Source organism: Cystoisospora suis (assembly GCF_002600585.1).
Source record: "Cystoisospora suis strain Wien I chromosome Unknown contig_1997, whole genome shotgun sequence".
Taxonomy (NCBI): domain Eukaryota; phylum Apicomplexa; class Conoidasida; order Eucoccidiorida; family Sarcocystidae; genus Cystoisospora; species Cystoisospora suis.
In genome coordinates, this window is record NW_027154796.1 from 16,342 (window position 1) to 37,823 (window position 21,482).

Genomic DNA, 21,482 nt, shown 5'->3' on the forward strand with positions numbered 1-21,482 from the left:
CAGCGCGGTAACGACGTTATGGTACCGGTGAGACCCTGTACTTTTTAGGCAGGCGGGGAGTGCAGACTGGTTGTTCCGCATTGAGCGGACCTCCTGCGAGGGCGATAGACGCTGCGCCCAGGCAAGGTACTGGAGAGAAGATTAGATTATATATTTTTTTTAATGCAAGTTATTGAATACTCTCTCTCTGAACTGCTTCACCACAGAAACAGTCCTACTAGTTGCTCAACTCTAAGAGGAGAGAGAGCTGCACACTGTCGTGGAAGCCAAAGATTAGAGAGAGCATTAGTTATTCTCCAAGCTAGCGAATACTGTTTCTCGGCACTGTCTCCGCGGAACAGCCCTAGGAGTTGCTCCACAGTAGAAACGTGAAATGCAGAGAGAGTCGGCTCGCCGTCTTGTTGAGCACGTCGGGAGCATGCGCGGGGCTCCCGACTTCCCCAATAACACAGCTGGCCGGCTCTGTGTCCACATTTACATCTCTACAGTCAAGGTGTTTCTGCGGTGTGACGCCGCAAGGAACAAGCCCTGTCGCAGTTCGACGCACTGGCGAACCGTAGCATTTAGCCACGCGCTGTTATACAGCGGGCACCGCATAGCAGAGGTTCTTCTCTCTGTGTTCGAGGCCGCGGGGCTGCTGCAGCTGAGACTCTCCGGCGATGTATGTGGGCGCGCACGACCATGCGTTAGCACCGCGCTTCAGCCGTGGACTCGATCCTTCTCGTGCAGTCCTAGTGCGGGTTCACTGAGTAACAAACGTAAGAGTGGAGAACGTGAGCACGGCTTCATTCTCTCCACATGAGCACCGTAACGCCACTGCTGCTGCGCGGTGGATACGCGGCTTCTGTTGAACTCGGAAGGACCTCCCCCCCCAGAGCGGGTGCCGCGCGAAGGCTTGATCTGACCAAGTTGTTTTCCCGGTACCCCATCGAACTGATGGAGACCTTGCGAGCTCAGGATGAGCGACGGTCAGCCGCGGCAAGGACTGCGACCTTCTGGACCCTGCAAAACCAGCTTGCTTTGTCGAGTTGGCCTTGTCATGTGCTTTCTGCCGCACCAGGTCACTCTTATTTCGTACTAACAAAAAGGTGTGAAACGTCTTTCGACACTCTCTAGGGGAACCCCCACTGGATAATATCTCTCGATGCGACCGTCAAAAGAGGTGCATCCAGTGTTCACTTGTGTTCTGTGGCAACTCTCGAGCCGTCTTAGAAAGGAAAGAGCCTGAGTGTTGGGAGGTGATGACGGATTCGGAGAGAATAGCGAAGAGCACGACACCGGTAGAAAACACAGTAATAGCAACAAAGTCAATCGAATCTGGTTCCAGAGATCTCCGCAGAGAAAGGAGAAAGTCTTTACTTTCGCTGCTCGAAACTGGTGCAAGAAAGAGAGACTGAGCTTCCTGAGGTAAATTTATCCCATATGAAGAATATCAGACCAACTCCGTCATGTGTCTACCAGTCTGCTCTCTCGAGAGAGAGTGAGAGAAGTTTTCTTCTTTCCTTTGTCTCCGGCCTCCGCTGTAGTTCTTCTCTTCTCCGTCTCCGTACTTCTGCGTCTCTGCCCGGAGAAACTTTCGATTCTGCTGCCAGCTAGATCCCAATTAGAAACTTCGTTCTCAAGTCCCATGCATGGAAGCATGCAGCACCGTGTCTCCTTTTTTCCCTCCTTGCATGCTGGCAGTCGGGTACGTTGTCCAGTCATCTCGTCGATAGAGGAAGTGACTGTTTTTCCAATTTTTCTTTCGTTTTCTGTACTCCGACGCTGCCAGTCGCTTTCACAAACAAAATGAGAATAACAAGGCGAAAGCAGTTCAAGAAGATTATGAACTTCTACTCGGTCGGCTTCGGGTTTCGAGAGCCATTCAAAGTCCTAGGTAAATAGGGCATCACATCCTCCCCTACAGCTTATTCTCTTTCACAGTATACAAGCAGGAGAAAAGTCGTGCGTAACAGAGGGGGGTTCGGTCCATATGCGTGCCTTGACAACCTCGCCAGTTTCGTAACTTCCTTCTTCTGAGTGATGTATGAAGGAAAAAGAAAAGGAGGAGAAGGAGGGCTCTGAAGTAACCATCCATTTCTCCACGACGCCATTCTCGGTCCTCTTCTCCTGTTCCGTTGCCCGCGTAAGGTGTCAGTGTGAGATGAGAAAGAGACAGAAAGATCCCTATAAGACTGCTAACGCGCGATCCCACTTCTCCCTCCGCCTACTCAGTGCTTCACATGTGCTCACATATATATATATATATGCCTAGGCTTCTGTATGCTCTGTGCGTCCTTGCTCTTCAGGTAGATGTATGTGTCATTGTATCCTGATAGAACAGTAGATGCAGGTCGCTTTACAAGGCGCCGATGATCATATGGGTCTCTCATGCGTAGATATCAATCCGTATCTGTATATATGTATATATATATATATCTTAGTGTATATGTTTCTCCTTCTCTATCTGTGAGTGTGTATACCTGCGTGCAACCACGTATGTTTCTATCTGTCTAGAGACACAACAACCCATGTCGTTTACTGGTTAAAATTTCCGCTATAGTCGCGTGTCTGGAATGAACATAAAAAAGCGATTTTCCTTTCCCTTCTTTTCTTCGCGGTTTGTCCTTCTTGTCTGTCTGTAGTTGATGGCACTTTTATGATGGCAGCGCTAAGACAAAAGATTCACCTCAGCGAAAAACTTCCTCTCCTTCTAGGAGGCCAGTGCTCCATCAGTAAGTGTGGGGCTTTCGGTCTTTCACTTTGCCTAGCTCTCTCTTTCTTTTTGCCTCTTCTCTGCCGTTTTCTTTCCTTCTTTCTCTTTTTTTGCCAGTCTCTGTTTTATTGTCCACTTCCGCTGCTCTTCTGCGCTTGCGTTTCCTTCTCTGCATTTCTGAACAAGAATAGACACACACACAAGTCACCGGCAGTCAAGAGGTGAGGATACGGGAGTGACCACTTGAAGTTTCTCTTCTTTTGAAAGGAATTTCCATTCTTCTTTTCTTTTTCTTGTTGTCTGCTGAAAAAGAGGAGAAGAGCGGAGGTCTGCAGGGGACAGGGAAGACAGATCTCCTCTTGATGCACTAAAAGACAAACAAGGAAGGTGAACAGATGTTCGCTGACTTAATTGGTTTGCGAGAGTAGCTACATAGGCTTGGGTTTTCTCTTTCTCGCTTCACGGGAATATGCATTCCTTCCACCTCATAAAAGCTGTTCACCCGTCCAAATACATAAACACTACATAGATTTGTAGGTATACATATGTAGATGTAGTCTATATCTGCGTGTGCGGATGTTGTGTCTGCGGTATTCCAGGTACATGTGCCCGCTGTTTCACTTGGGCTTTTCTGCCTTCTTTTCTTTCGCTTTCCTTTGAATCGTCTTTCCCGTCCTCTCTTATCAGTCATTTTGTTGTCTTTCTTTGTTCTTGTCTTCTCTTATTCTCTTTCTGTCATTTCTCTCAGTGGTCACCCCCTGCATCGTCGATGAACTGCGACAGCTGCCTATGGAGAAGATAGCGGGTGCTGTCGCCGCAATGAAGCGTTTTCGTAGGTCAGTTGCCAAGGAGAAGAAGAGAGATCAAGAAAGAGAATGTTTATCAGAATCTACTTCTCGAATGTGTGGCCTGTTTCGTGATGATGAGGCAGCATTTCAAGTCGCTCTCGGGAGTACTGGTAGCACACGGCAGAGGTTCTGCGAAAAGAAGAAGCCATTCTCTTCTTCCGTCTATATGAGTCCATTCAAGGATTCGTCTGGAATTCTCCATTCTACATGGGTGACTATTGTAATGAATGGGGTGGGAACGTCGTCTCTGGGATCTGTCTAGGTCACCCCGGGGCTCAACCGTAGACGTCCTGCGCGTGCCAGTTCCATCAAGTGTCCCGTCAGCACTGACAGACTGTCTTCTATGTAGAGAGAAGAGAAAGGCACGCGTAGATCTATTCTGCAGCGGTATGGCTATGTAAAAGCGTCTTTATAGTATAGAGAGGTATGGCCCAGTGTCTACATACATGTGTGTAGACATTGCCAGGTAAAGCAAGTTGCTGCAATCTGTATATCTGTCTATTGTTCCGACCTATAGAGCTGTCAATTCATCTACCTATATATATACAGGTAAGTATGTATATGAAGGCCGTCGTGGACCAAGCCTGAAATCTCTTCTAGCTCCGATGCTTCTCATCTCACTCTCGCAGTCTACTTTTGCCTATGCAAAGAGATCGTTTGCATGATGTTCTCTTCACGTGAAGACCTGAGTTTTGATTTTTCTCTGAAGCCACACAGCTTAGAATCCGTCTGTGGATAGGAAGCTTTTTGATTCTCATCAGGAATCTTTCCCATCCGCATTCTCTCGGTTTCACGTCGTTGCGTTCTACACTTTGCGCGCTAGGAAAAAGAGATTGGTTTCATGAATTACGACGAATGAACAGAAGTATACAAGAGAGATGGACGGACGTTTTCCTCGGAATGTTCTTTTATAAGCGTCCCTTCTCTGCTTCGTGCTTTCTCTTACAGATTCAAGTGCGGACATGATCAGGATAGCGCGACATCTCGACTTGCAGTGGAGTCGCGTGAAGGGGAGGATGAAATTCAGGATGGACCAGAACAAGAAGACCAGAATGGAGGGGCACGAGGAGACGAAGAAGAGGAAGAGAAGATACAGAAAAAGAGTCCTTCTGCTGTAGCTGCCTCTCCATCCTCCTTTGATTCAGAAGACGATACGAGGGCACGTCCCGATAAAGATATACCCAGCCATTCTAGTTCTGAGAATGACGCTGAGGGCCATCGAGCAGGAGATACCAAAGTGCTTGAGAAGTTCTGTTTTCATCCAGGGATCCAAGCCTTCAGAGAGCATCAGCAATATGAGGCGGGTGAAGGAGTCAAGCCGTCAAGAAGTGGACGTAACAATACGTTTCTTCATTCCTCAATGAGAAGTCCTTTCAAAGGTCATAATGGGTCTAAACCTTCAGTGGCAGATACATCATCGTCTTCTCTACAGAGAGAAAGAGGGAAGAAGAGAGAGTCTCGCCGAAGTGACGGTCATGTTTCCTCTTCTTCTTCGTCCTCTGAGGCCCCAGTTTTAGTCGCAGCCAAAGGGCCTGATGCATGCAGATGTATATGCAGAGTTATAGGCCACAAGAATCTCTCAAAGTTCTGTGTCGCGACACAGGATTCCACTCTGAGGGAAAAACTAAGGTGAGGAAGAGAAAGTGATGGGCGTCTTTCTTCTCGTTCTCGTCTCTAGGCCCACACGAGGCATCGCTGTAGTAGACGGAAAGTCACGGCTGACCATAAAGAGATTCGCATGAGATCTCTCCAAAGTTTCAGCTGTTTTCGGAGATCTGTTCGACGTGCAGTTACAAGCCCGAAGGCTATAGAAACGTTTTCATGACACACTCTTTCTTCCTGAGTGTGGAGGTACTCAAGACAGTTAGCACATACATACATGCGTACAGACATCCATATCTATTCATTCATACATATGACAAATAGATGTATACGCGAGCGTCCAAGTCCCCTCTCGATTATCATTACTTGACAAAAGACGGAGGCACCGTTTCTCTGCTAGCGCGTTGTACGAATGCGCACGCGTGGCCCAAGAGGGAACAATTTCTCGCCACGTTAAGGAGACAACCGATCAGTACCGCTCCCCCTTCGCTTCTTTGTTTGTCTCTTTCTCCGCAGACAAATCCCAGGAGTTCCGCTGATTTTTATCTATAAAGGAGGCATATTACAGTTAGAGCCACCTACACACTTCTCCAAAGACTGTCATCAGAAGCAAGAGATAAAGAAACTCAAGATGGGAAAAGCTGAGCGCAGACTCTTCCATGAAACGAGGAGGAGAGTGAAAAGAGAGAACGGTGGAGGAGTTCTGGTGCGGCCGGGACTAGGAGGTCTGAAGAGAGAAGAGAAAAGTAAAAAGTGAGATGCTCACAACACAAAAGAAATGGAGCTGAGCGTACGCGCGAAGGGGGGAGAGTTTTAGGGGATCGGTCAACAGACAGATAAACAGATAGTGGACACGTGGAATGAATACGAGCGTTCACCAATTTCTAGGCATGCAGCATCTGTGTATCTCTTTTTAGGTGTGTGTCTATATTCCTGTATATAGGTGTGTGGTGTACAACTATATATACATAGAGATGTAATTTTATGAACCTATCCATAGGTATGTACATAGAAACCTATTCACGTAGATATGTAGCTATACTATAGGCATAGCTCTATTTGTGGCAAGCCAAAAGAGAGCGGCAATCAGAGGAGGAGGCAACAGAATGATTTATAGAGACGTGTAGGGTCACCTTTGCATGGGAAGTTTGTCCTGTGAATTCAAAGATAGAACTTCTTCTTTCTTACTCTCCACTTCTCTAGAGATCGGATCATTCACTGCGATGGGGAGCCTGCCCGGTTGGCCCGCAGGGCCTCAGGTCGGCCGCCGGATGGCTGTGATGGGAAAGGAAGAGAAGGAGAGGAATGTTTGAAAGAGGGAAAGAGAGAAGAAAGCCGACTTTGAAACATTCCTGATCTATCTTCTTGTTGATGATGCTGCCTTTACACCAGAAGGCGAACTACAGGGGTCGCTGTATGCCGGTGTGGTTTCTGTCTGTACTCCTGGGTTTTTCGGACAGAAAAAACAAGAGAAAGGGAGTGAATCCTTTATCGTGCAAGAAGCCAAAGAAAAGTGAACTTGCTGGGACTGTAAAGAGCCCTCATGTAAGTTTACCATTCTGTCCTTAGACATCTTCGTCTTGTTCTCCCCCCACCTTCACAATTCGTTGTCTCAAGAAAGTTCCGATAGAGGTCTCATATCTATCCCTTTTTGCCTTGCGAGGCGTTTCTTTCCTTTTCTTTCTATCAGCTACCTCGATCAGTACTGTCTGCATTATACATAGATATACAGGGATTTTAGCTATATACTCTGTCAATGATCATCTTCACTGTTGAGCGCATTGAATCTCTTGATAGGAAAGTAGCATCTCTTCTCTCATGTCTTGAAGTCATTTCTATTCTCGTACAGAGACTACAGACGGTCTTACTCAGGAAGTGCTGCTGCACTGCTGGGGGGGAGTGCATCAAAGGCGTGAAGTTTGAGTCTGTCGCATGTCTTACTTGTCTGACTGAACGTAGGGAGCAACAGGCAAGAAGAGAACTCGCTCTCGGCGCGGCACCAAGGTCTCTGGAGGAGAACAGAGGAACGACTGAAGTTCCGCTCTGTCATCTTATTTGTTGTTAGCATGGATTCAGAAACGAACCTTCGAAGAAAGGGATGGATGTTGTGTCTGTGCTCTCTTTTTTCTCGGACATGACGGGGGATGTGATTCCGAAATCCTTGTTTGCAGTTTTGTACACGTCTCCCGTGCATGCAAGGCGTTGTAGGCTCTTGTATGAGTGGAAGGTGGGTAGTACCCTGGAGAGCTGAGTACATCTGGTATTGTAAGAAAAGCACAGTATCCATTGTTTTTGGATGTGCCTTTTCAATATGACAACATCTTGACTGGTTCATTTGCCTTTTTCCTTTCCGACTGAAACAAACTGCTATGGAGGCGGATACGGACTCCGAGTATGCAGGCCATGCCTATGATCCCAGTAGCAAGACCGGACCGTCTGCTTGAAAGAAAAGCACTTCCTGGGGACAAACGGGTAAGAGGGCACGGCTGCCAGTTTCATAGACGTCCGATTGTCAGTCCGGACGGGACAGGTTCTTCTGCATAGCTTAGATCAAAAATTCACAAGGGCCGCACGGTGGAGTTGTGGTTTCCAGTATGGACAAGATAACGCATCTTCCTTTCATTCCTTCTCTAAGCGGAATATCGCACAAGACACCGACACCAGCCTTTTTGACAAGAGTGAACCGTAGTGTTACTGCACTCGTGTCTGTAGAATGGCACTCCATCACGGCGCGAGCTAGGACCAGCGGGCATCCTCAGATGTAGTGGAATATCTTGTTAATTCGCGTATTTATCCGCGCAGGGAAAGCCTCGTCCTCGAGCTTCTTTGTGTTGCGACGATTTGAACTTGTGTCGAGAACAATCTGCGTAAGCGGTGGCATCCTCTGACCCGAGCTTCTCTCGACTTACTACATTGCATGCGTGTGCAGATTAGCTGCTAGCTTCCGCTGGATGATCTAGACACGTTATTGAACGGCCTCTGCTTCTGCCTCAGCGCGTCTGTGTCGCATCGATTGACAAAGAAACCCCAAAAAGGAAGTACATGTCTGGTCAAATCATGCTAAACACTCCCGACGAGAACAGCGGTGAAGCCAAGCACCACTTGCACGAAAAATGCGCACAGAGGTCCACCCGACCTTCCACTTCTCGTGCGGAAGCTGTTCGGGAGACGTCAGTGAAAACGCCCTCAAGAGGTTGGGCAGTTTTCTTCGGGCTCCGCAGACGGTAGCTCCACACGGCGCGAAGATTTACCGCCCACACAGCTCGTTGAAGGTCGGGTGTGTTGCCTGCGTCACTTGACTGACTTCAAACTCAGAAATCACGTGCTCTCGGCAACACCTCCTTCGCTGCCACTGAAGTACTTGACAATGCAGGGACAAAGTCTTTGGACTGCAATAGTCAAGCGAAAGAACGAAGCCTACTGCCGGAGTCGAACCGACGACCTTCCGCTTACTAGGCGGATGCTCTACCAACTAAGCTAAGCAGGCGAGGACACAGTGCTTTACCAGCTGTGGTGCTGAGTGTTTGGCGGCCCTGTGCCCATTGTCACAAAGCAGGTGATATTTTACCAGGACAGCTCTTGTCGCAGCAGCCACTCGGGGGAACCTGCAATCAACTGAGCCAGGCGGCCGGACATGCCGTGAAGCTCTAGGAGTTCCCGGGAGCAAGTCTGGCTTTCTGTCTCAAATATTAAGACGCTACTCGCTCGCAGACAGCACGCCCTGAAGCGGGTTACTCCGCCGCACTAGGTCCATTCTGTTGAAAAGGAAAAAAGCCGGCTCTTCTGCCCAACATGAACGAGACTTGCTGCATGCCGGCGATTGTCACTAAGTGATTGTGCCGGGGAGGTTCGTTTCTCCGGGGTGTGCATGGCTTGAATGGCATGCGCTGAGAATAGGGACGAGTCAAATTGTCAGAGGAGGAGCTGTTCTATCTTTCTTGTCAAACTCAGCACACTTCTGTTCCCGCTTGCTGCGGATGCAGGAGTGAAGCAGCCCGACAGCCGCGTGCTGTCGGTTCGTGTCTCCGGACAAGACGAAGCAAGGAGCATCGTTCTCACACGGAATAAACCTTTGTTGTTACCCATCCCTTCTGCGTCGTTTTCGCACTATACGGGTTTTTTACTAGTGGAGTTGCAGCTTTTTCAGTCCGGGGAGCTCCTTGTGGTGCCTGCTTTCGGTGTCTTCAACTTCGCGGTCTTCGGGGGCTGCTGGCCACCGCTTCAAGGAGACCATTCATGAGTCGAGGGAAAACACAGTTTTCTTCACTTTCAGTTTGACCGAAGCATCTCTTTTAGTTTCGCGTCCTCGACCGTCAACGCAGGGCTATGTTGTGAGCGGCTTCAACAACCTGCCGCCTCATCTTCTCTTTCCCAGGTTTTTAGCAGGTCATAGTATCGCACGTAGTTCGCTCGTGTTCTCGATGCTTAGTAGTAAATATTCTTATAGGTCAAGAACAAGGAGTCACGCAGCTTTGCTCTCTTTAGCTTTTCCGTCCGTTCCTGCTCCACTGACTCTCCTTTTTTTTTTCTCCGGCCTTCTGTAGCGTCTGAGGTTCCTGCAGTCTTCCGTTCTATTCATTTCTTGTAGCAGAGAGCGGTGGGTATTCATACTCCAGTCGGAGTACTTCTTCCTCGTACTCTACTTTCGCTTTTGCACTTCTCGTTTTTTTTGGTTGTCTCAGCCGTGTCTGTCATTCATCCACTTTACAACTATTGATGCCCTCACGGGCCACTTTTCTGTAGCAGCGGCGAAGATGATACTCTTCAGTTCATTTACGTATCCGACAAAGTTCCATTCTTATCAACTACTGCGGTTTCCTTTTTGCTCCTGCCGGCTTGTAGTCTTTCATGTCTTTCCTGTCTGGCTGAATCTTTCCTGTCTGGCTGTATCTTGTGTTGTCAACTTCATGCTCGGGAAAACATGAACATATGACAATAGGGAAGTCTTCGACCGACGTCAGGAGCTTGTGTATAGGGTGTCCATGCACCTTAGAGGGATGAGTGTATAAGGTGAATGATACCCAGCTGAGAATTCTCTTTCCTCGGTTGTGGCCGAGGGTTCTGCTTGGAAAGCGTCTAGAGAACGAGCGGTTTATTTTTCTGGGAAGAATCCTTCCTTCTTTCGTAGTCCTTTCTTTCTTTCTTTCAAGATGTTTGATAAGACGCTTCTTCGGGCTTTGAAGCCCCTCCGTTCGGAGGATTCAAGCATGTGTCTTGCAGATATGGAACGCGCAGCGACGAGGCGACTGGCAGCGCGTCTAGGGCACCGTAGGTCTGGCCACAGTAGGGATCGCCACTCTCATCGTAGCCTTGCCCAAGAAGGGCAGTCCTCGCAAGCAGGGGAGACACCTGAGGGAGGGCGTTCTATGCCATCAACCCCAACTGCCTTATCCGCGAAACAAAGTGAAGCAGGGGATGTAGCGGCTGAGCGTCGAAAAAGTGGAATATATCTAGATGTGTCGGCACCGGGTGGTCCGACAAGAAGGTTGGGAGCTCAACAAGGCAAGAAAGACGACGAACACGGTGTCTCTGTGCCTGCTAGTGGAGAAGGGGAAGGGGGACAGCAATCGTCACGTCCTGAAAGTGTGGTCTTTCGGAGAGGCAGTTCTGCCCTGAATGGTTTAGATGAGGCAGAAAATGAGAAGATAAGAGCACAGCATGAATTACAGATGCTGCATACTGCCGTGCCGGACCTCCTGGCAAAGCGACAGTATGAGGATGCAGAAAAACTCGTCCGTTTCTATCTTGACAGGTTTCCACAGGTTGCTGATCTGTATGTTGTTTTTGCTGAGGTGTATATACAGCAGCAGAAGTATGATCGTGCAATCGAAATGTACTGGGGAGCTTTATTTTGTGTCCCTCATAATAGATCGATTGTTCGTTATCTTCGAGCAGCGGAGGAAACGTATCTCCAACAGGTTACACGTATACCCCACCGTTTCAAGTCATATCTTTTCGACTCTGCGGGAATTGGATACGGCTCTATTCCCTATACCAGTGAGGGTAGGAGAGGGAGGGATTCCTCAAGAACAGGCATCAGCAGACGAGCTTTGTCTTTACTAGCTCGTGACAGGGAAAGAGGAGAGGGTGACGACGCGAAGTCATCCGTAACTGCTTCTACGACGTCCACTGCTGCTGCTGGCAGTGCTTCACCTGCCATTCCATCTGTTTCTAATTCTCGTTTTTGTTTTCGACAAGTCCAACGACACGGAGCGACTCAGCCTTCAAATTCACCCGGCGGTGTAGGAAGAAGATCGTCACTATCTCCAGCTCCTTCTTCTCCACCTTCAAGAGGATCAAGCCCAGAGAGCGGAGATGAGTCGGGTCTACTGAAACGACAACAGAGTGACGGAGGAGCAGAGAGACTGCCGTACCTCGTTGTGCGTCAAGGGAAACAAGCAGCATGCATAGCAGAGGTCGCTTTCGAACCAGGGCAATTAGTATGTAGGCAATTGCCATATGTGAGTACACCACTGTTATTCGAAGGAGGGGAGATATTCACAACATGTTTCCACTGTTTGCGTGAGAGGCCTGTGCCTGATCGGGGATTCTCGTGTCCTGTATCACCTCACACATGTCCGTTTGTCTTCTGTTCGTGGGATTGTTTGATGCGGAACGTCAGGGTTCATGCATTAGAATGTGAGCTTATACCCGTCTTCATGGCTGCGGCAAGAGAAGCGAACTTGAGTGTTGCGAGTGTATTGCATGTATGCCGGTTTCTTATCAAGTCGGGTCTTGATAGACAAGTCTTACCTCCACGTAGGGATACTCTGTATAAGGTGGGAGAAGAGCTTCAATCGTATTCAGAAAGTGTTCGGTTAGGCCAACCCGAGTTATATAAACAGTTGAATCTATTAGCAAGACGTCTCGAGAAGGAATTCCCTCCATCCTTCTATTGTTACCTTACACGGAGAGAGCTTATTGATATCATGTTAATCCTAAATCAATATTCTCCATTTATACGGAGTGCGGGTCCCGCTGCTGCCATACAGCGACGTAGACATCCAGATATCACGGTGGGAATGGTGTTTTCCCCTGCTCTCGCCAACTTTCATCATAGTTGTGTCCCTACATGCTGTTTCTCTCTTGACGATGATGGCTATGTCTCTGTAAGAGCCATATGTTATATACCCGTCGGTGGACGGTTATGCGTGTCCATGGTAGAGGATCTCTTTCTTCCTTCTGTAGCACGTAAAGGCGTAGATGCCTTACCTCGCGTCTTTGGATGCGGTTGTATACGGTGCACGGACCCAACGGAAGGTGGACGACTAGTCCGAGGTATTCGATGTGTGAATTGTTTACGGGGCTATTGCTCTCCCTTCAAGAGTCGAGCCCTCCAAAAGCGTTTACAAGCCTATGGTGTGGGTGGTGCTGAAGTTGCTCGCAAGATCCGGAACCTTGAGAATGTCCGCCGTTCAATGGAGGGAGGCCGGGACGGACTGACGGGTGAAGGTGGAGGAGGTCGTTCATCGCAGCAGGGGCTTTTTGGTGACGGACTCATGAACCTCTTTCGGTTCGAAGAAAAGAGAGGCAGAACTTCACTTCATCCAGGTGGCGGTGATGGTGACGGAAGTGACGAAGATCTGGATTCTGGGAATGGATCGCACATCATCGATGAGCTATGGCAATGTAATAGTTGTGGAGATTCATCTGAGTATTTGTCTACTCATTGCGAGCGTTTGGAAACAGATGCGGCATATCTCGTTCGAAAGGCAGAAAGGAAGTTAGCTCGTGGGGAAAAATTGAGAGCGCGGAAGCTCTTTCTTGAGGTCATCAAAAGATTCAATACTCTTCTTCATCCCAATAACCATATCCTCTATAACGCCCATGTTATGGCAGCCGGTCTCCTGTATAGTAATCCGGGTCAAGACGTCCCTCAAGCCTTGGTGTATGTACGCCGTGCTGTTATGGCAGCTGAAGCGGTATTACCTATATGCCACCGTGAGAAGATCTTCTTATATAGTCGCCTTGCTGAAATCACCTTTGCTGCATCAATAGTTGAGAAACTAACCAACAGAGGAGCGAGTCCTCCACCGCAATTCATACTTGAGCCCATGTATACATCTCTTTGGAACGCGGTGGTATGCTGCGGAAAGGAAAGTATCTTGGCTTTAACTGCGAGACAGCAACTCCGAATCTATGCCGCGGCTCTGGATCGTGCTACTCCTCCTTCTCTTATCTCTTACAAGCTCGTTACACTGAACGTCTTCCTCGACTACTATCGAAAGATCTTCGGCCGAAAAACAGATAGTGATGAGGTAAGGCCATCACCTTGCTTGTCACTTCCTTTTCCAAGACAGAAGGGGAAAGGAGGATTGAGCGGGAGGCATTGAGGGGAACGTTAAAACCTTGGAAGGGACAGTAGAGGGCTGGGTTTCAGACCGAGCGAAGAGGGTGAGCACAGAGAGACCAGGGCCGAGAATCATGTAGGGTGGTTCTGTAAGAAGTCATCTATGTTTCCTCACATAGGTGGGACAGAAACGAGAGCTCCTGCAGCAAAACGTGACTGGAAGAGAAGATGAACAGCCGTGGAGACTGAACTTGTTCGACAACAGGGCAGTTGGTAGGGTGGCAATCATAACCAGTGAGCACAAGTCCCACACACATGAACCGTTGTTTCCTGGGAGGGGACGAGTCGTTCTTGTGTGATGGAACGCAGTAGCTAATGCTTCTGAAGACGTTATGATAAGCAGGAACAAGGTTTCCTAGTCTTGTCATGGTTTCAATTGGCGCGGCATGGCGGAGTAGAGGGTAGAGTCCATAGACAGAAAAGGACGGGTGCTTAAAGAGGGACTGGCGAGGGAGTGAGAATGTGGCCGAGACCGAAGCAAGAGTGTGTTGACATGTCTTACAGATTAGAGACGGTCTCTTTCTGTCATTGAATCTTGTATAATACCTCGTCAATTACATGTTGAACAAGACATGGTACTTCAAGAAATTAAGTGAGGAATTTGTAGGAGTTGCTGGGGAAGAAAATGAAGTCGGAATCAGGGCAGAGAGAGAGGTTTCTTTGAAGATCGGAGTAATTGCTCAGCTTCGTCTAACCATATTATTCGAGTACAAGATCAGTACTGACAAGTCTACGACGGAGCAGAGATGCCTTCATAGCTGATACTACGGACACTGCTCCTGTTGTCTTTACAGTGGGAGCTATTCATGTTCTTTTCCTCACTACTCAACAGACGTTGCCGACGCCTAGAAGACCTTACCAGAGGCTCAAGACCGGCGTCCCGATTTGTCGAAGAGACACTGAGACAGGCCAAACACAGAGAAAGAGATAAAGAAACAGAAAAGCAAGAGTAGATTTGGAATATGTGACCTATCCTATCTTTCTACGACCAAACTTTGTGTTTGCTACCTATGGTTTTCCTTGACTTCTCTTGTATTCACAGATTATCCGGGGTATTGTGGAGCATGACCCCTTCAAGATGGCGGCTGCCATCGCGCGCGGGGGATTTCATTGCCCTTTGTCTCTCGAGATTCTTTCTGTGTTTCGCGACCATCATCATCTTGCCTCAGGACTTTCAGTTATGGCAATTGCTGCTTCTCAGACTCGGGTCCCTCTTGTGAAGAAGTAAGTTTGGACGTCGTCGCTTCCTATTTTTGATCAGAAAGAGGAAGACCTTTCTGTATAGAACGAATCTTTGGTTTACGTGTTGGTCCCGTAACCCATGACGGCTTTTGTATTCTGCTGGCATTCTGCTAGAAGTTTCATCAGAACTGCGCAAACGAAGAGAGCATTGATTGTTGTCCTTCCTGCTTGAGGTTTCCACGGAAGAAACGGGTTGGGTTGTGGTGCCGGCCGCCGTAGTGGCTGGTGGAGAGAGACGGGTATGTTTTTGTCTCTCTTATAACGGCACAACCGGTAGCATGTGAAGGACTTGATTCTAGTTAAAGAATAGGTGTGGTTTACATGAGTAGAAGAAGGATAGGCAAGAAGATAAACAGGAGGAAAAGAATGAGGACCACACGCATAAGCTCAGAACTGGAAAACATCTTCAGTCTCTACATTGTGTTTTTTCTTTAGCTACACACGTGCCTACATAAAACTCTGTCTAATCACATCAAGAAAAAAGGAATTCAAGCCTTCGTGCAGAGGTCGAGATAGGTGCAAAGAGGGTGGAATTCCGGGGTAGATTTGTGTGTGTACACCGTAACCATTTTTTACTGTACTGTTTTCTGTCTTCCGCTGTGTATGTACAACGAATGAGAGCCGGCTATGTCCCCTGTCCGCCCTTGTGATAGGGCTGAGGGATTTCCCGATGTTGGTGTTTTCTTATCTTTCTCCTGGCAGTTGATGCGCCTGTCTCCCCTAACTGTTTCAAAGCCCAGTTGTCGAGTAGAGGTGTACGTAGTCCTGCGTGTGTAGATATTTTCTGTCCACCTATACTCAGTATGGTCAAGCTCAGCTGGAAGTGAAAAGAGTGAAGTCTTCTCGTCGGGTCCCAATACATAAATATATAGAGGTGTCATTCTTGTATGAATGGCATTCCCCGCTGATTGTCTTTCAGGTTGTTGGAAGCAGGTTTTGATTTTTTACGTGGGAATGAGCTAGGGGTGACTCCCTTACTGGCGATGGCAGCAATGCCACTACTTCGAACAGCAGGTTTATCTCCAACAGAAGAAGATGCCTTGAGAGAAGAACAGCTTACTCGTACTTCTTCTTCGTCATCATCTTCTTCGTCATCACTCAAGAAGACCGGAGAGCGGTCAGTCGGGACAGCAGGAATACAGAGGGATCTTAGTGATAGACTAGGGGGGGGACAGTCACCCGCTGGGGAAGGAGATAGAACGGATCAAGATCAAGCAGAAATTGTGAGGTTGTTTGTACGACAATGTTCAAGGCTGGATGAGAATTCGAAATACAGTAAAGCAAAGGATGAACTATTCAAAGCTTGTACACATAGTGTGCTAGGAAGAAATGGACCCCTACACTATGCCGCAGCACGAGGAAAGAAAGAAGTCTGTAGACAGCTGATCCGTAACGGCTGTAGTATGAGGGCACAAAATGCCGAAGGCGCCATCCCGTTGCATTTAGCATGTGCAAGCGGTGATGTAGAGACAGTTCGTGAGTTACTTCGTGCTGGGAGTAGTAGCGGGAGAGAGAAAAGAGATAGCTCAAGAGAAGGGAGACAAGCGGCAAGGAGCGGGACTAACCGCCAGGCAGGACAAGAAGGGAGCGGTAACACAGGCAGGGCAGAAGCTGATGGAAGAGGAGCCGGAGAATTCTCACCAAGTGACGGTGAAGGACAGAGTGCATTGTTTTCTTTATATATCAATAGCAAGACAGACCGGGGAGAGACTCCGTTAATGCTAGCGGCGTACGGTCTACAAACAGAAGTGGTAAGGCTCCTGTTGCATCGTGGTGCTGATGTTAATGTTGTAGGGCAGCGAGAACAGATGACCGTATTACACGCACTGGCTGTAGGGGTATGCCGAAACTTTGATGTTCAATATGAGGCTCTTGATCTACGCGAAGATCAGGCAGCTACTATGGTCATGGGAATGAATTCTCGAACCTTAGCTTCGAACATCTATAGTAAAAGTCCCACGTATTTACACGTAACTGACTTCATTGACGCTCGCATTCCCGTTGTATCTCGACTAGCCAGTGACCTCCTGATCTTTCCGCAGGAAATACTGAAGCGATTGAAGAGAGCTAATGCTATTGGTGAAATCCTTATAAGCTACTGTGATCGTACTGCGTATACACGACAACTGAAAAGTGGCTATTCCGCTTCTCAGCTGCTTGCTCACCTCTGGGAAAGATTATTCCTACTGAGAAATGAGGTCTTAGGACAATCTGAGCTTCGGCTTGCTGCCCTTACTGATCGTGAACGTCAAGATATTGAAGCCGGTTGGAAGTGCGCTGCCCAGCTTGCTTTCAGACTAGTGGCAATGTTGAAACCCGATACAGTAGCTGATGGACTGGAACGTGATATTGCTCTTGTAGAGAGTGCCGGGCATGAGGACCGTACACCTCGCAAAGAAGATTTAGCCGAAAGAAGGCGAAGGCAGCTTGAGCGTGAAGCGCCTTGGGTTATATGGGAAGATAGACATCAGAATGAAGCTAAATACAACGCAAAGAATGTAGAAGCCGCAGTAAGCGACGCTGCAAGCAAAACAGCGTCGGGAACTCTTGAAGGGAAGAAAGACGGAGCTTTATCCAAAAAGATGGGTGACACTGGAGCGTCTGAAGTCGATGCGAAGAAGAGTGAAGAAGGGAAACAGGACGGAGAAACTTGTAAAGAAGGAGCACCATCGCCAGCCGGTGTGAAGAAGGGTCTTCCTCCACCACCCGGGGGAGCGAAGAAGGGGCCTCCCCCTCCTCCCGGGGGAAAGAAAGGACTTCCTCCTCCTCCGGGGGGAAAGAAAGGCGGAGAAGAAGGAGGCAAATCGACGGCGGCCTCAGGAGGAGGAGACGGAGCACCCTCATCAACAAAAACTCCACCACCCCCTCCGGGAAAAAAGAAGGGACCGCCAGGAATTGGAAAGAAAGGGACACCGCCTCCTCCTCCTCCCAAAAAGTAGGGCTTGATGGGAGCAGCGTCGTGTATGTGGGTCGGAACAAGCGCAAGTGACTAACGCGTCGTTGCTGTATGAAGATGGTGGTCCTGGTGTGTATCCGCAGGAAGAGTCGCAGTGGCCATGTTTTCGGGTAGATGTGTCAATCGAGTTAATGCTGTTTTCTGCGTCGTCTCTACAAGCGAAAGAGTCCTGCTTTTGCTATGGGGTGCGCTACAAGGTATTCTTTCGTTTTAATGAGGAAACATCGCCTCCGTATCAGTTTCTTGTTCCCCGTTTTCCGTGAAAAACCAACTAGTTGCTTTCACGCCTCCACCAGGTCTAGCTCTTCGGTGCACTGCTTTGCTCCCTCTCACTTTTCACTTAAAGAAGGCGCTGTGTTCCTCGTGGACAGTGACGTCCCGTACGTCTCCTGCTAGGTGAACGGGATAGACAAAGAGGTGATTTTTCAGCACACGTGTTTCGCCTGCTGAAGAAGGTTTGGGGGCTAGGTAGTATTTAGCCCGACGGAAAAGTAAGAACGCTCCAGGACGCCTATTCGAGGGCCGTAAGAGAGCCCTGCTCTTTTCCCCGAGGGGGCTAAGACAGGTACCTCAGACGGTTGTTCGTTTCCCTTCCCACATTTGGTAGCGAGCACTCTAGCGTGCTTTGCTTGCCTATGAAGAAGCCGGACACTTTCGTCCGCCGCTTCCTGTTGGTTTGGGAAGTCCGACTAGCACACCTAGAAACCTGCACTGTCGGCGAAGTTGAGACCACTACAGTCTTGACTGAGAATCACCGGCTTGGCTTTCTACTGATTGACACCGCTCCTGGATGTACCAAGGTCGACCTGGCTGCCAGTGGAGAAAGAGTTGGAGTTTCCTGTGCCTTCCTGCAGGGGGAGGGCACCAGGAGATACGTCGCATGCGCAGTGTGAAGCTTGCCAGCCAAGCAGACTTCCTCCGTACCGACATTGAAGCGTGTGTGGTTCGACCTGTTCTTTCTCTTGAGGAATTTGCGAATCTTCCGCCACTCGTATGCTTGTCACCTTTTCATTCACCACGTGCCAGTGGGGAAGGTATCGTGCTGTAACACTACAGTGTTCATGTGTCTCGTTTAAGAACAGGGGAACAGAAACTCTCACAGGTATAGATTAGTTGGGCGCAGCATCCGGTCGTCGAGTCGTGAGGGCGAAGGCAGCACTCCGTTTCTCCCGCAGCTGCCTTGAAAGCTATACTATTGGAGTGTGCCTTCTGTGGGGAAGCCGAACGCATCACCTGCAGGGTTATTGTATACGAGAATTTTGTTTTGCTCGCACTGGAACGCTGGGAATACCAGGGGTGAACGGACCAACTGTAACTCAGATCTTCGCTTGCGAATTCGCACTAGGTGGGGTAATACCAAAGCTGAATGCCTCTGTCGTCCCCTGGCGCATATGGTTCCAAAGTCAACCATACTGAGGCACGCCGACGCAGTGTGCCGAGGATGAAGAGGTCCGTATTTACAGCTGCAAAACTGCGGTGACGAGTAAACTACCACGTGTAAAACGACCTGTCGCTTGTTCCCAAGGACCAAGAGAACAGGCACTAGGTGTATGGTATAGCCACCTGTCCTGGTGGTCTATGAGCTTTGGAGCTGCAGCATTCACTTTCTGTACAGTGCCGATCGGGACTCTAAGGAAGAGAAGGATATGGTTACACAGTTCGTCGGGTGACCCATGGCACATGCACACTGTCCTATTCCCTTCCCAGGCAACATCTTCATGCAGTTGCTTACGCAGTCCGCGGAGCGTTACATCAGCAGAGCCCGTTGACCTTCCAAACTGAGCGTAACTTCTGTGGCGCTGGCCTGTGATTGTTGAGGCCTGCAGTGCGCGCGCGGCGGTCCCAGCGGCAAGCAGGGGGCTTGAACCGTGTGGGCCATAGAAACACAGTGTTAACGGATGTTCGCTTCACCGACGCTACGTAACATGCAGTGCGAACACAGGCGTTGAAAGGCGGCGGACACGGACGAAGTCCTTTTCCGAGCAGAAGTCTTGAGGTGGGCTGGGTTCCTAGCAGATGAAACGTGTGTGCCTACACTCGGCTGCAGGGGTGTGAATCCCCTCAGCCTCACTGAGTTCACATACACTTTAAGCCATGTGGAGTAGATTTGCCCGCCGCCTGCTCGAGTCCGACGAGAACGCTTGCAGCTGACTGCGAGGGTTCGTGAGGGAAAGCGTACAAGTGCCCTCTGTCCCACTGCGGAAGCGGAGCTTTTCCTGCCTCTGGTCGCGCGCTCACTCTTTTTGGGGACTTCCGGGGTCTTATCGAGGTCCACTGTCTGTTTTGTACTGATGGTTTCCCCGCTAATTTCTGCTGTCTCGTAGGTTGACTGGTTTTTGGGTCTCATGCATGCGCGGTACTTGTGGCATATGCTGGAAAAGAGACCGGACGGTCGGAGAAAAAAAAAAAGGGACTTCTGTTTCCCTCACAGTTGTGACTAAGCTTTATTAGAGTTGTCTGTTTGTCGGAAGGCCGTTAATTTGTTTGTCTCGGAGCAGCAAGGACGATGGGGGGCGACGGCGGTTCTTTTTCCACCCGGGCGGATATGGTTAAGACCAAAGGGTTCAAGTTCCTCAGGAACTTGGGGGGTATGGGGTATGTTCCGAATACTCAAGTACGCGAGTCTGACGAGCGGCTGAACCGCAGCGAAGCACGGGATCTGCAGTTATCCACGTGTGCCCTGTCACAGGTGAGCACGGATGGCCCTGTATTCTGACCGTCGAGTAGTTTCTGTGTAATTGTTCGCTTTTGTGCACGTTCGCAAGCTTACTTTCAAGAGTTCTTGCGTTCACGTGCAGTTTCTTATTTTCGTTGAACTGGACGTGTACCGAAGAGAGGCACGTTTTCTGCAGCGTGATATCACACGTCGGATTGCCTCGTCAGTGCAGTGAGGAAAGGCGGAAAATGTTTTTTGCTGGGAATCTCGAAGGAGAACAGTTCGAGATTTGTTACTCGAAGGGTGTCGGCCTCTGATTGTGGGGTGGTTTTCCTCGGTTTTTCTTGCGGACGGAGTCAAGACGGTTCCCGGGCAGTTCCCGGGAAAACTAGGCGAATCAGCCTTAGCGTTCTCCTCCACATCCTCGGTCCTGACTCGCCGGTGAGCTCTTCTCATTTGCTGCTGGGAGGACTTCATCTGAAGAGGAGCATTCAGTTGTAAGGCCACTGTTAAGACCTGTTTCTTTTTTTTGCAGTCCGCCCTTTTTTGAAGCTTGGGAAAATGACTACTGCTCTAGCGGTGGTGTCCACGTGCCCTTCTGGTTGTTTGTATTTTTCTCACTAGGAGCCGTTACGGAGGCCTGTTGTTGCCTGTCGTTTGGGCCGTCTTTACAACAAAGAGGAGCTACTGGCGAAGCTTCTGGCAAAGGCGTTGCCGCCTCACATGAACCATATCAGTTCTCTGAAGGATGTCAAAGAATGCAATGCAGAGGTAACGGGTTTTTTCTCAGTTTATCTAGCATTCATTGCGTTCCCGACACTGTCGCTCAAAGAAAGGGAAGGATGGCTTTTTGCATTCGTAGTGCTCATGAGACTCTGTCTACCGTGCGCGCTACATGCTCTATGAACTCCTGTGTTGATGTGTTAGATTGTATGCGGTGTTTCTATGTGGACCACTCTGTTGCGGTTTGTCTCTGGCCGAAGGCAGGGTTTTTTGCTCTTGCGAGCCAAGTACATGCCATCAAGGACCATTGAGTCGTGTCGTGTTTCCCTCAGATCAACAAGGAAACCCGGTTTCTAGTTTGCCCCGTATCTGGCGTGGACATTAGGAGCGGTATCAAGGCGTCCGTCATC

General features: G+C 49.1%; 3 protein-coding genes across 3 annotated transcripts in view; all 3 read left to right on the forward strand.

The window, feature by feature from the left end:
• The first annotated feature begins 1,663 nt into the window (after positions 1-1,663).
• On the forward strand, positions 1,664-7,452 carry CSUI_004313 (u3 related). Its single transcript, XM_068064506.1, has 7 exons — positions 1,664-1,876; positions 2,625-2,714; positions 3,444-3,531; positions 4,492-5,172; positions 5,662-5,898; positions 6,606-6,690; positions 7,105-7,452. Exons 1-7 carry the CDS (start codon positions 1,789-1,791, stop codon positions 7,177-7,179), a joined length of 1,344 nt encoding a protein of 447 aa, XP_067923515.1. The 5' UTR covers positions 1,664-1,788; the 3' UTR covers positions 7,180-7,452.
• A 1,637-nt stretch (positions 7,453-9,089) lies between these two features.
• On the forward strand, positions 9,090-18,998 carry CSUI_004314 (ankyrin repeat-containing). The gene is made up of 3 exons (XM_068064507.1): positions 9,090-13,403; positions 14,538-14,719; positions 15,657-18,998. The coding sequence occupies exons 1-3, from the start codon at positions 10,296-10,298 to the stop codon at positions 17,674-17,676; spliced, it is 5,310 nt and encodes a 1,769-aa protein (XP_067923516.1). The 5' UTR covers positions 9,090-10,295; the 3' UTR covers positions 17,677-18,998.
• A 795-nt stretch (positions 18,999-19,793) lies between these two features.
• Positions 19,794-21,482, forward strand: part of CSUI_004315 (replication termination factor 2) — a 2,432-nt gene continuing 743 nt past the window's right edge. Inside the window, exons 1-3 of the mRNA XM_068064508.1 lie at positions 19,794-20,382; positions 20,974-21,120; positions 21,405-21,482. The exon at positions 21,405-21,482 is cut by the window's right edge and continues 109 nt beyond it. Of these exons, the coding sequence (XP_067923517.1) occupies positions 20,200-20,382; positions 20,974-21,120; positions 21,405-21,482 (408 nt within the window). The 5' untranslated portion in view covers positions 19,794-20,199. The remainder of the gene's footprint in view (positions 20,383-20,973; positions 21,121-21,404) is intronic.

What these genes read in the sequence shown, in the direction of transcription:
- CSUI_004313 (XM_068064506.1), top strand. Translation starts at nt 1,789, where the DNA reads ATGAGAATAACAAGGCGAAAGCAGTTCAAGAAGATTATGAACTTCTAC. An exon ending in AGAGAAGAGAAAAGTAAAAA is followed by an intron (nt 5,899 to 6,605) that starts GTGAGATGCTCA and finishes TTTTTCGGACAG; the next exon opens with AAAAAACAAGAGAAAGGGAG. An exon ending in GGACTGTAAAGAGCCCTCAT is followed by an intron (nt 6,691 to 7,104) that starts GTAAGTTTACCA and finishes GACTGAACGTAG; the next exon opens with GGAGCAACAGGCAAGAAGAG.
- CSUI_004314 (XM_068064507.1), top strand. Translation starts at nt 10,296, where the DNA reads ATGTTTGATAAGACGCTTCTTCGGGCTTTGAAGCCCCTCCGTTCGGAG. An exon ending in GAAAAACAGATAGTGATGAG is followed by an intron (nt 13,404 to 14,537) that starts GTAAGGCCATCA and finishes TTGTATTCACAG; the next exon opens with ATTATCCGGGGTATTGTGGA. An exon ending in CGGGTCCCTCTTGTGAAGAA is followed by an intron (nt 14,720 to 15,656) that starts GTAAGTTTGGAC and finishes ATTGTCTTTCAG; the next exon opens with GTTGTTGGAAGCAGGTTTTG.